Raw genomic sequence first — 13,295 nt, 5'->3', positions numbered from 1 at the left:
CATCATGAGTAGTGCACAGGTGTACCTCAGACTGCCCACAACAAAAGGCCACCCTGGAATGTGCAGTTTTTTTGCGCTATTGGGGGTCTGGGGACCCAGAACCGGTCAGTATCTGGTGTGATGACCATTTGCCTCATGCAGTGCAACACATCATCGCATGGAGTCTATCAGATTGTCAATTGTGGCCTGTGGAATGTTGGTCCACTCCACTTCAATGGCTGTGCGAGGTTGTTGGATATTCGTGGGAACTGGTACACGCTGTCGTATACGCTGGTCAAGCACATCCCGAACATGCTCAGTGGGTGACATGTCCGGTGAGTATGCTGGCCATGCAAGAACTGGGACATTCTCAGCTGCCATCTGCCCTGAACAATGTGAACCATGATTCATCCGTGAAGCGCACACCTCTCCAACGTGCCAGACGCCATCGAATGTGAGCATTTGCCCACACAAGTCTGTTACGGCGACGAGCTGGAGTCAGGTCAAGACCCCGATGAGGACGACGGGCATGCAGTTGAGCGTCCCTGAGACGGTTTCTGACAGTTTGTGCAGAAATTGTTTGGTTGTGCAAACCAATTGTTCCAGCAGCTGTCTGGGTGGCTGGTCTCAGACGAACTTGGAGGTGAACCTGCTGGATGTGGAGGTCCTGGGCTGGTGTGGTTACACGAGGTCTGCGGTTGTGAGGCTGGTTGGATGTGCTGCCATATTCTCTGAAACGCCTGTGGAGACGGCTTATGGTTGAGAAATGAACATTCAATGCACGGGCGACAGATCTGGTTGACATTCCTGCTGTCAGCATGCCAGTTGCACGCTCCCTCATTGCTTGTGGCATCTGTGGCATTTTGCTGTGAGACAAAACTGCACATTCCAGGGTGGCCTTTTGTTGTGGGCAGTCTGAGGTACACCTGTGCACTACTCATGATGTCAGATCAGCATCCTGATGTGGCACACCTGTGAGGTGGGATGGATTATCTCAATATAGCAGATGTGCCCACTACCACACATTTGGACTGATTTGTGACCACTGTTTGGGAGGGATGGTTATATTGTGTATCTGGAATGAATTTTAGGTCTCTACGTCCATCCCATGGGGAATGGGAGCAAAAACAAAAGTGTTGCGTTTATATTTTTGTTCAGTGTATTATCTTCCTAAATTTATCCCCAAATCCAAATCGAGTTAGTGTTTCTAAAATAAAAGGATGTTCTACTGAATCGAAAGCTTTATAAAAGTCCAAGAAAAGAATAAAACTGTCATCACTAATTAGATCATTGTAGTCCAGTAAGTCTAAAACCAATCTGATATTATTATGAATGTTCCTGTCTTTCAAAAACCCTGATTGTGTCTCACTAATTATACTTGAAACCCCTTGTTTGAGCCTTGTTGCAACTGAGCTAGAGAAAATTTTATAATCTGTATTTAATAAAGTTATGGGCCTTAAGTTATCCAATTGTCGTTTATCTTTGTTTGGTTTAGGAATTAATGTAATTAATCCTTGTTTCATGCTAGACATCAATTCTCCCTTTTCAATACTGGCCAGTATAGCTTTGAATAAAATTTCCCGTAAGTCTTCCCAAAAAAATTGGAAGAAATTAACTGTAAGCCCATCTGGACCAGGGGATTTATTAAGTGCCATTTTCTTAACAGATGCATCTAACTCTTCAATTCTGAAGTCAGATTCACATAATTCCTTAAATGATTCATCAATTTTAGGGATCAGATTATCTATTTGATCAAAAAAGACATCACAATCTGCTTGGGAGAACTGTGAGGAGTATAAATTGGAATAGAATGTATAAGTTTCATTCTCCAAAATTTTAGGGTCGTCACATTCAATGCCATCAATTAACAGAGAAGATATAAAATTTCTTTTCTGTCTGCTCTTTTCTAAATTAAAAAAATATGAAGAATTTCTTTCCCCCTCCTCAATCCACTTGGCCCGTGAACGCACAAAAGCTCCTTCTGCTTTATTTAGGTAGAGCTGATCTAATTTAGTTTGCAACTCCATAAGTTTACTCCTTTCTTGGGTATTTAGATCATCTTTACTACAGCAATAAGTAATTTCTTGGAATAATTTACATTCATATTCTCTTTGCTTTTGACTTATGGTTTTACTGAATTGAATACTAAATTCTCTAATTTTGAATTTAATGAATTCCCATTTACTGGTATAGCCTACAATTAGATGATCAGCCATAATATCTTTTATAATTTTTCTGACTATGTCGCAGTAGTCTTCATTTTGTAAAAGTTTGGCATTGAACTTCCAATAAGTTCTTTTATTTGATTGTCTAATTTCCGATTCTAAGCACAGTTCAATAAAGCAATGATCAGATAGAGGTGCATTTGACATCACAACTTTTACAGTGTGCCTAAGAATGATGTCACTTCCTAGCCAATAGTCTATTCTAGATTTACAAGCTCCATTTGGTTTAAACCAAGAAAAGCTCTTAAATCCTGGATTTCTTACTCTCCAAATATCTGTCAAGTTGTTATTTATCAAAAAATCTATAATTAGGTTATTTTTTTGTGGTCTACCTGTCCTTGAGGGCCATCTATCAGTCCATTCATCAGGAGTCATGTTCCAATCACCACCCATTAAGATGTATTCTGTAGGGTATCGATCTTTAAGTTCAAAAATATTTGAAGTTATATCTTCTAACATAATTTTATTCTGACTTTCATTGTTATATCCATAAACGTTGACTAAAATGAAAAACAAACTTTCAACTCTCATTACAGCAATCAACCAATGACCATTCAAGTCAGTCCGTTGTAGTACAAGATCCCCAGGAAAGTTATTGAATAAAATTGCTACACCCCCCGACCTCGTTGAGCCATGGCTAAACAGGATTTTGCTACCCCATTGGTTTGACCAAAAAGATACATCACTATCAGATGAATGAGTCTCTTGTAGAAAAATACAGTTTGATTTTTTACTTTTGCAGTACAAAAATAAGGCTTTTCTTTTAACAGATTCTCTTAAACCCCTAACATTTAAAGAACCAAAACAAATGTTAACATTCAACATGAACTATAGACAGAATATCACTCACCACGTGAGAAAAAGAAGTAAAAAAAGTACTAAATGCTGAGCTCCTTAGACCGCTAACAAGTTTCCACTATTTCAGTTTTTGTCATTTTTAGTTCTCCTGTCTTTCCTCAACTTTGCGTCCATCAATGAAGGCATGTGGACCACGAAAGTAGGCTCGTTTACCCGCACGTCTTGCTTCCTCCACCAGAGGCCATAGGCGCTGTCGATCTTGTATGTCCTCCTGCGGCAACATCTCTGCGAAACTGATGCCTTCTTGCTTGCAGGTTGAAGAGTCTTTGGTGCGCCTCCACAACTCTTCTTTAATTCGCCTCTGTGTGAATAGAATAATGATGTTTCTGTTTCTGCCATCAACTCGTTTCCCTAAACGGTGGACAATATCAACGGCCTCTTCTAAGTTCAAGTCAGGGGCAATCTTCTGAAGCGTTTGCAAAACCTTCACTCTAATGTTTTCATCTTTGTCTTCCTTCATCCCTTTCAGTTTTAGGCACCACCTCATTCGGTAGCGCTCCTGTTCTCTCACTCTTCTTTTCAAGTCTTCATTGTCTTTAAGCAGCTGTTCATTCGCATTTGCCAGTTTAACAACTTTCAGTTTGCAATCAACTATCTCTGCAGCATTAAACTCTACAGCCTTAGCCAAGCTGGCAACCATAGCTGCACTTTGTCTGTTTTGTTCCTTGATATCCTCCAGTTGTGCTTCAAATTTTTTGTCAAGTCCCATAATGGCTTCAAAAATAGTTTTATTGGAGATATCGTCTTCCTTCTCTGAAGATTTTGTTCTTTTCTCCTCTGGCGGTTGTTTTGAAGGAGTTGGCGGCGCCGAGTCTGCTCCCCGTTCTCGCTTGTTTAAGCCCACGTTGGCAGCTTCAGTGTTAGCATAGCCATGGTCACTGACTTTAGCATGCGACGACGTCTTAACATTGGGGTTTGACGGCACAAATTGCAGCTTTGCATTCTTAATAACCTTTTGGGCATCCATAGTTATAATTCGAGTGGAAAGAGAATGAAGTTACTTAGTAAATTTTGCGGTCTTTCGGAGCTCCTGAAAAAAACACGACTGTTCAAGCCGCCATCTTGGTGCCTCCCGATAGAGCGATATAGTCAGAGGCCCTTTCTCAATTCTAAGTACGCAAGTATGTACTCGCGTTCTCGGCGAGACCGGATTTGCCGAGACCGCACGGGAGCACGGACTTGCCGGAAACGGGAGCACGGACTCGCAATTTGTACAATTGGAACACCGGCATACTTGATGATGTCACAGGTCCAGAGTTTTTACTGCCGTCCCCTCTTAATTTAACTGTGAGTAATATGTTATGAAGCTTAACTTTAATCACAGCCAAACCGGTTTACTCAGGAACAAATAAAACACTGAAATAAGCCAAACATTAACATTTAGAAGTGATCTAAGTGACTTATATATCATGTTTAACCTCAGTGGTGAAATCTCTATTAATAAAAATAGTGTACATGTACATACGTGTACATACCTTAATAAAAGGGGTGAAAACGATGTGCTGGGAGTCCGCTGTTCTCGCCGGCTCTAATGATCCTTGACCTCGCTGTCTGCTATGGAGCTGGCGGGTCACAGACGTCTCCGAAAACGTCGGAGCGCGTTTGGAAATATATGATATCTTGATAAATCGAGCAGATATTTGAAGTTTACACAGCTACATTCTCGCTTGAAATAACTTAAATGTTTATTTTGTGACCCAGAAAGAGTAATATTTAAAAGTTTTCAGCCCCGCTCGTCCGCCATTGCCGCGTTTGAGTTTTGGACGAAATGCATTCTGGGATATTTAGCTGTACCAAGTCCACACAACTCACCACCGATGCATGCTCGATAAAACGGGCGGAGCGAGAACTCGGCTTGATGCGTACTTCGAATTGGAACAGTACTTGGTCTCCGACTGATGACGTATCACGAGTAGACGAGAACGCAAGTACGCACATTGAGAAAGGGCCAAAATCTCTATGTTATCTCCTGAGAACAAATAATATGATGTGGGTGTGTCTGCAGGCTTCAGCACTGTGAGCATTAAACACAATAAAAGACTCACAAGTTCCTGCTCAAAGGTCAGCTGCCTTCAGATCAATCATTAACCTGCAGCAGGTTGTGGCCTGATGTGTTTGTAAGAGTTTCACTTTCAGGAGGAGAAGATTTAAACGAGTCACACAAATGTGAACTACAAAGTCTGTGACACACAATTTATGCAAACTGCATGAAATCTGACCTGAAGAAATCCAGTCTTCTGCCTGTTGTGGTTGTGACAGCTGCTCGTAGGAGAGTTTGTTTGTAGGAGGTGGAGATGTTCTCAGATCAAGTGCGTAATCGTCTCTTTGTGTAGACGCTAAAAGCTGTGAGCCAAAACTCTCTGCTCTGAAACTCTTCACTCAGTCCTCACGCTGAGAGTTTAGAGGCTGAACTTCTTGTTCCTCCATAACACTTTTCATGAAACAGCAGAAATGAGCTTGTGTTTCTCAGCAGTGCGCACACAGAGAACCGATCCTCTCTGCTCAGTCTGAACAAATCAAAGTGAAACGTCAGTGAAAACACAGCTGCTGATCAAACTGTGTCAGATTAATGCCTCAATGTTTCACTGTGAGGTTAAAAAATACATAAAAATGATTTAAAGAAGTAGGAGGCAGATTTTCACAATAAGAGCACTTTGTTTTTAATTCAGTTAATGTCAAACTGTCATCAACACCTCTGTGTTGTCTCTGAGCAGATTCAGGCATTACTCAAATAATAAAGGCTTTTTTTCACTATTATACTTTTCATTAGTCTCCAGGTTGATGATTATAAACAGAATTATTAAAGTTTTTATCATTTCAGGCTGAAAATCAACATGAATTTGGTTCTAATCAAAGAAGCTCCTTTAATGTGTGTCATTAAAATCCTCACACAGGCTTAAAAAGGCGACATTAACATTAAAATAAATGAAAGAAGCTTCAGCTGAGAGCTTCATGCAGTCATCATCAGCAGCTCATAGCAGTCACAGCTCTTTATTACGCAGCTTTGCAGGAATTAAAGTGGCTGAAGTGTCAGAGTTTGTGTGAGAAGCTGCTTCATGGACAGCTGTACACACGTCTTTATTATTTCTTCATAAATCAAACACACAGGTTTGTCTGCAGATGATTTAAAGTGTGTCGTTGTGCAGTTAAAGCTGTTTGTGTGACGCCCTGACCTCCTGTGAATGAAACAGCCAATCAGATCCATCAGAGAGAGAGCAGGAAGTGTGTGTTTGTGACAGAACAAGGAAACAGTGATGATGATGAACATAAAGGTCCTCTGATGTTTCCTGTTACAGTAACGCTTGTTCATCTGTTGCTCTCCTACACTTTCCTATAAATAAAGGAGAAAAAGTCCGTTTAGTTTCATTTCCTACAGCTCAGAGTTACACTTCACATTCCTGCTGTCACATCAAAAAGCTTCACTTTGGTCCAACATCTACATGTTAACATGAAACACAGACAGACTCAGAACATCTGGAACATCTGCACTTTGACCCAAACTGTTATAGCCAGGATATTTTATTTTATTTATTTATATTCTGCCTATTATCTTAGCACAACAACAACAACAACAAAAAGGCGCTCTCTCACCCAGGAAACACGCAGAGAGAGAGAGCATCACCCTGTAACCATGAACCATGGTAACCGTAATGCTGCCGACTGGAACATAAGAACATCACAGCTGTCAATATATATATATATATATATATATATATATATATATATATATATATATATATATATATATATATATATATATATATATATGCCTCTCCCCACCGCAGGGAAAAGGGTAACACCACCTGGGTCTGGGTGCAGTTCCCCCCTCCAGGGGCAAGGGTACCTAGACCCGGTTCGTAGAGTACGCTTGGGGAGTGTGATCGTGTGTACAACGTCTCTTTATGTATGTCTCCACGTTGGTTGAGTGTGGAGTAAGTGCACATGAGAGCATGAGGGTGGGAATGGATGTTTGTATCTGTGTGTTCCTGTATGTCTGTGTCTATATGTCAGGTTGGGTATCAGACGCCACCTCTCTGGGGACATCTCGGGCCCTCCAAGGTTTGGAGGCCTATCTCCACCCACCACCACTTCCCCTGCCAGTAATAAGGAAGTATTTAGTATTTAATATTTAGTATTTACTGTCATATTCCCATATATCATTGTGATGTTGTTTATTCTATTATTCTTGTTTTCTTCTGCTTGTTTTCTTTTTTTTTTCTCAACAGGTGATCCAGGTGATCGATAGATGCATTTTTTTTCTGCCCATTCTGTTGGTTTTTGTTTTTTGCCCTTCTCCCCCGTCCCTCTTCTCAGCTGTTTCTCTTTCCCTCTTTCTTTCTCCCCTTCTTTCCTCCAGTCAAGTCTGTCCCGTATTCAGCAAGTGAAAATAAAATAAACAATAAAAGGTGAATCAAACGGACCATTATGGCAAGGCTGGGATGGTCAATTTGGTAAAGTAAATCCGTTGGGCATCTTTCTTTGCCTTTAGACAAGAATTCAAAAGAGCCAAACGGGACAGGCAGAAAAAAAAAAAATTTCTCCCCTGTTACATTCACATTTTCTCCAACATTCTCTCAACAACACTGTAATTTCATCATCAACATATAGCCTGTAACTACAGTTTTCTTCATACAAAATCTCAGTAATCCTGTGGTAGAGAAACATCATTAAGTTGTGTCCTGCTGTAAATCACATGATCAAATCACATGATTAACCATCGGCTGTAAAAAGAAATGTAAATGTTAGCGCTGCGCAGGTGTATACACTCTTTCAGTAATCTCTGTGAGCAACACAAGGTAGTGAATGACACACACATGGTAAATTCACAGACACAGAAAAATTTAAACTAAAAAGGTTAAATTTTCAGAGTTCACATAGTCATGTGACCCAAGTTTCCTCCTCTGGTCTCCTTCTGCTCCTGCAACAGAGACACACACAGAGATACATCCACACCTTTGTCAGGTGGGGGTTGACTTCACACAATGGTGTTAAGTCAGTCAGTCAGTTCCCCATTTATTTTAAAATTCTTACTCATTCACTCAGTGATTCCTTCTTTTGCTGATTGTGGAAATTATCGTCGCATTCGTTTCCACGCTCAGCAAAACGACATCATTTCAAAAAGAAAAAGAATTTAGACTGGATTTCCTCGTTGAATCCTTTTGGACAGGAACTTGTTTCCTGATTGTCCCAAATAAGTGGCTTTCTCCTGAGCCCATTTTAATTTTGGAGAAGCTCACTTTGCAACAGTTTTCTCGACGACGCTTCGATTCTAATCGTGCAGATCTGCTCAAACAGAGATCATCAAACAAAACTTTCAGTGCACCATGAAAGTAACAAAATAAAAGAAAGAAAATAAAGGAAATCAAAGGAAAGAAAGGCCTTGTTTAAGTCATGACACGTGTTCTTCATGCCAGGGGGATAAATCGTAACAACCCAATTGGCAGGTTCAACTTTAGTAATAAAAGACAAATCAACAGCCAGTTTAATCTCAAACATTCATCCAATCAGCCATACACACAACATACAGCATAACCCTGTTGTCTTAGCACATAATAAGTTTCTTCTCATGTAACTAATATGCATGTAGGGTTGGTATAGTTAATGCATCTTCAGTATGTTTTTGTGGTCCTCTCTCATCACACTTCCATTATTCTCATCACTGCTTAAAACCACACACATCTCTCTCTGTTTTTTTCTTTCACTGTACTTTTCTCCAAAACAGAAAATAGCATTACAGCTGTTTCAGACTGAGAAACACCAAACACTCTTCATGCTATCATTCATCCACACAACTATTTTATTTCTTTTCGTCCACTGGGCAGGTGACCTGCAGAATCACGTCTGCCCCAGCTGGATACCTTTCACACACACCATGACGTCAAACACGCTCACACTCACGGAATTGATCAGGAGAAAAACTTTCTTCATCTTCACACTCTGTTACAGAAACACCATATGTTTTTTTTTGTTTTTTGTGTTGTGTCAGGGATGGATATGTGGTTGTAACGTTTGTGTTCACTAACTTTACTTTCTGTTTCCTACCCTGCCTAGTCTGTCTTGGACTCAATGCTGCTCCTAATGCCTCTCCATACTCAGCCTTTAATTTCTCCTCCACCTCTGCCTCTGCTCTCTCACGCTCTTCTCTGGCTCTACTTTCTGCTAACATTCTTGCTCTTCCTAATGCTTTTCTACGGTGTTGTTCTAAAGTAGTTGCAGTGGATTGAGCTGTAGTTTCATCCTCAGGTTTCACAAGAACTTCTTGCAATATTGCTCTTTTAACATTCTGTGCTTCTCTCCTCTTCTGAGTCTGCTCCAGCCACAACTTAGCAACTGCTAACTGCAATTCCTTCCTCTGCTTCGCTTTACCTGTTTTACCTGCTACACTTACAGCTATTCTTTCTACCAGCATTTTACACTTAACTTCCACTAATGTCCCTTCAAATCCATATTTCTCACACCAACAACCTACATACTGCGTGCTGCCTGGTAAAACTTTCTGCATAAATTTTACATCTCCTTCTAAGGCAGACTTACACATTTTATTCTCCATTACAAGACAACAATCAGCCACACTCACGCAGACCACGTCTGGCCCGCACACACACATAACATAGGCCTATCGCTTGCGTCTGCACGCACAGCTAGCGCTCTCTGTTGAAAACTCTCAAACGCCCCATATGGCGGAGAATTCAACCTTCGGACACTCTCCAACGCCCCCAAATGGCGGAGATTCCGGACACTCCTCACGGCGGAGCTACCGAACCTAGGTTATTTCCACGCCCCAAACGGCAGAGAAGCCTGTGTCTCTGTTACGCGGCTAGCGCGCTTCCGTTACCTGCGGTCAACGCAGGGTCACGTAGCCGCTCTCTAAGGCCTTCTGTACTAACTGTTTGTTTACGTTCATGGGAAGAGTCTCTGGATCCCGTCAATCGTCATCCATCCCGAGGGGAGTTCAGGCGAAAACTTCCCGGCCTGGTGACAAAGCAAAGTGAAACACCAGGGCTTTACGTCAATCATCCCAGACGTTGCGGTGGCGTCCTCTCCCTCTCCTCGGTGGATGCAATGTGTTAGGCTCCGGCTCGGAGGACCAAATAAATGTTGGGTCTGTGTTTCCACAAGCCCCGCTAATTCTAGAGACTTATTCATCATGAAGAAAACAAGACAGTCGATCGATCGATTACTTGTGCAAGGGAGGCCTCGTCTGTGTCCACCACGAAAATGACCCCGATGATGGCCTCCTCTCGCTGCCTTTTATTGACAAACTTCAAACAATAGTTTACTAAACACCTCCCTTGCAACCCCCTTTGGTTACAAAGACAAGGCACTGTATGTAAATGTATACACTGAGTGTGTGTGTGTGTGTGTGTGTGTGTGTGCGCGCGCGCGCGCGTGCGTGCGTGTGTGGGTGTGTGTGTGCGCGTGTGCGTGCGTGCGTGCGTGTGTGTGTGTGTCAGACCTCCTGCTGACCAAAGGGTCGTAAACCCAGGAAGCTTACATCAAAAGAAACAGGTCTTTCAGATAGGATGTATCTACAATAAAACCTCCCCCAGCACAGAGTGGCTGGAGAGGTGGTCAGGATCAAAGGAATGGCTTTGATCCTACTGCTTGAACTAATGCTGTACAAATTTAAGAAACACAATGGCAACATTCAACAATTAGACTTAACAAGACGTTTTCAAAAATATCAGTTTTCAGTGAAAACGCCGTTTACGTGTGGATGAAAGGCGCAAACGCTCAGAAAAATCTACGTTTTCAAAAATCCCGGTGTAAGTGTGGGCGTGGCCTTACTTAGCTTTGATGCTGCCAACGTGGTCACTGGATAAACTGAAGTAACCGGTCAAGGCAGCAGTGGCAGAGCAACCCTTATATTCGGTTTCTCATGTTTAAAAAATACTCAGTTACAGCGCACGTTTAAACAGATGATCTTTGTAGGTGGGATCAACCTGCTCTCAGCAAGAAGGTCCTGGGTTTGAATCCATGTCTGATTCTCTCCTGGTACCCTGACATCCTCCCACAGGTTAACTGCTTCTTGCCTAATAACAGCTGGGATAGGGTTACACACACACAGTCCTGTTTTCATATCTCCGTGGGGACATTGATGTAATGCTTTACCTAACCCTAAAAACTGAATGCCTAACCCTAACCTTCAGCCCTAAACCTAACCACAACCTAATCGTACCTCTGACACTAAAACACCATGTTTAGTCTCAAAAACGCCTTCAAACTCTTGGCGACAAGTGGAGTCACGTTCCAGTTTCTGTAAACATGGTGCAAACACACACACGACCCTGAGCTGAAAAGATGGATGGATGTGTAAAATCCATATTGCTGCTGTTCACAGCAGGACTTTGTTTAGCTTCTGTTCAGAATGACAGGAGACAAAAAGCCCAATGGGTCATATATTGCACTTACAAATGAGAGGATGCCTCGCCTAGTCGTTGGCACAGGTTTTTCAGTTATCCTGATCTTGAATACATCTGTCTCTGTGCACCAGTTCACTCCTAGGACTCTTTCATCTGGTAGTGCATCATGTCTTGTTACCACAGCTGGAGTTGGTATACGGCGAGCTGTGAGAGGACAGAGATGGAGAACGCACATTTAACTCTTTAACAGGAGATACGTTACGACTAACAGACGACTGCTGTCTACATGATGTCTTTGCAGCCCTTATGCTACATGTTACACAACTTTTCTTCATGGCAACAAGACTGAGGTGCCACATAGTCGACACATACAGCTGATTATGATGCATGTTTTACTATTGCTATGTTCACATCATCTGCTTGGCTTTATTACTGAAAGCCTGGAGATCCTCTGACGTGTGCATGGCTGATGTGAAGTATGATTAGTCCTACATGACATCAACAGCAGAGGCAATGAAAGCTTTGTTGTTAACAGGTTGTAGGTAAAGTCAAATGTCTACTTCTACACTTGTGTTGGGTAAAGTTCTTCTCCCTGCAGCAGATTTATATCTGTGCTTTCACAGGGCGTGATGTGGAGCTCAGCGCTGAGGTGCAGGTCTCCTTGGAGACGGCATCCTGGCTGAAATATTATCATGCTTCCAAAACATTTCAGCTTTTATTTTGAAAGAAACAAGACTTGAAAACGAATCCCCTTCTTCCTCTTTGTCTTTGTTCTTCAGAGGAGTGTCACCTGGACAAACTCAGGGCTGTTCTAGAGCCTTTGTTATTATTTGACTCCATAGAAATAAAACTGAATCGAATCAAACAAAAACTCCCAAACAGCTAAAACACTTTGCTTTATTCTCTTTTTTAACAAATACGTTGAAGTCCATCCATAACAACACAGCTGAGATCTCCTTTGTAATCAAGTGTTTACATCCTTTGTACAGATCTGCATACAAAACAATCATTTACGTCCAACAGAAGTCTAGTTACACGTAACTATACAAGAACTGGTGAATGACAGAAACATAAGACACATGATCACAGGTGATAACAAAAAGAGAAAGAATTCATGTGTTAGTGATGTTTTTCAGCCCTGATGGCTCAGGTTGGAGAAACAAGCTGAGGTACGTGGAAAGTTCACACACACAAGTGGGCGTGAGCGCACACACACAGAGAGAAACACAACTGAAGCATCTGTTTGCTGTTTCTGCTTTCATCATCTCTGCTGCTGTGTCAGGCTGGGGTCTCTCAGTGACGTGGTTGAGGTGAAGTATGACGAGTATCCCTGATTCAGTCCATCGAGACAAAGGGCAAAGAAAGCTGTTGTTAACAAACTCTATGGTGATGTGGCATTTAGCTCTGACTCTACGCTCTGCTGAATCCTTTGAACCTGCTGATCAGTAAAGCTCTACGTGCTGCAGCAGATTGACCTCATCTGTGTTCACAGGTGTGGACCTCAGCGCTGAGGTGCAGGAGACTTTCATTCAGTTCTCCCTGCAAACAGCATCCAGCCTGGAAATACTGTCATCTTTCCCACAAATGGTGCTCTTATCTCAGAGAAGAAGTCTGATGTAAATAACTGCAATCAACAGTGATGTTCTGCACAGATCACTTTTCCATTTTGCTCTCTAGATGAGTCCCAGCTGCCTGACCTTGTGTCCAGGTGATCGTCTCACTGAGGAGCTTTTGTTCTGAAAATCTCACGTCCATCACCTGTTTCCTTTTTACTATCTCTGCTCTTTCTTTATTCACAATGCTCATAATATCACACAATTATATTCATCACCTGCATGTTTTTATCCAGCTGCTGTTAGAACCAAACAAA

General features: G+C 41.9%; 2 protein-coding genes across 2 annotated transcripts in view; both read right to left on the bottom strand.

Annotated features, from left to right (window-relative positions):
- The window catches only part of LOC147300656 (uncharacterized), a 423,782-nt gene that overhangs the window by 173,544 nt on the left and 236,943 nt on the right, over positions 1-13,295 (bottom strand). The gene's annotated exons all lie outside the window — the stretch shown is intronic.
- On the bottom strand, positions 8,941-9,662 carry LOC147300664 (uncharacterized). The gene has a single exon (XM_086285028.1). It carries the CDS (start codon positions 9,610-9,612, stop codon positions 8,941-8,943), a length of 672 nt encoding a protein of 223 aa, XP_086141154.1. The 5' UTR covers positions 9,613-9,662.

The sequence above is a fragment of the Aulonocara sp. 'chitande type north' Nkhata Bay genome, unplaced genomic scaffold (assembly GCF_057382095.1).
Source record: "Aulonocara sp. 'chitande type north' Nkhata Bay isolate Kocher_YH1m ecotype deep benthic unplaced genomic scaffold, A_spYH_male_GT1.1 unmapped_scaffold_20, whole genome shotgun sequence".
Lineage (NCBI taxonomy): Eukaryota > Metazoa > Chordata > Actinopteri > Cichliformes > Cichlidae > Aulonocara > Aulonocara sp. 'chitande type north' Nkhata Bay.
Note: the sequence above shows the minus strand (reverse complement) of the source record. Positions and strands in the feature narration are given on the sequence as shown.

Coding starts and splice junctions, on each gene's coding strand:
- LOC147300664 (XM_086285028.1), bottom strand. CDS start 9,612: ATGGAGAATAAAATGTGTAAGTCTGCCTTAGAAGGAGATGTAAAATTT.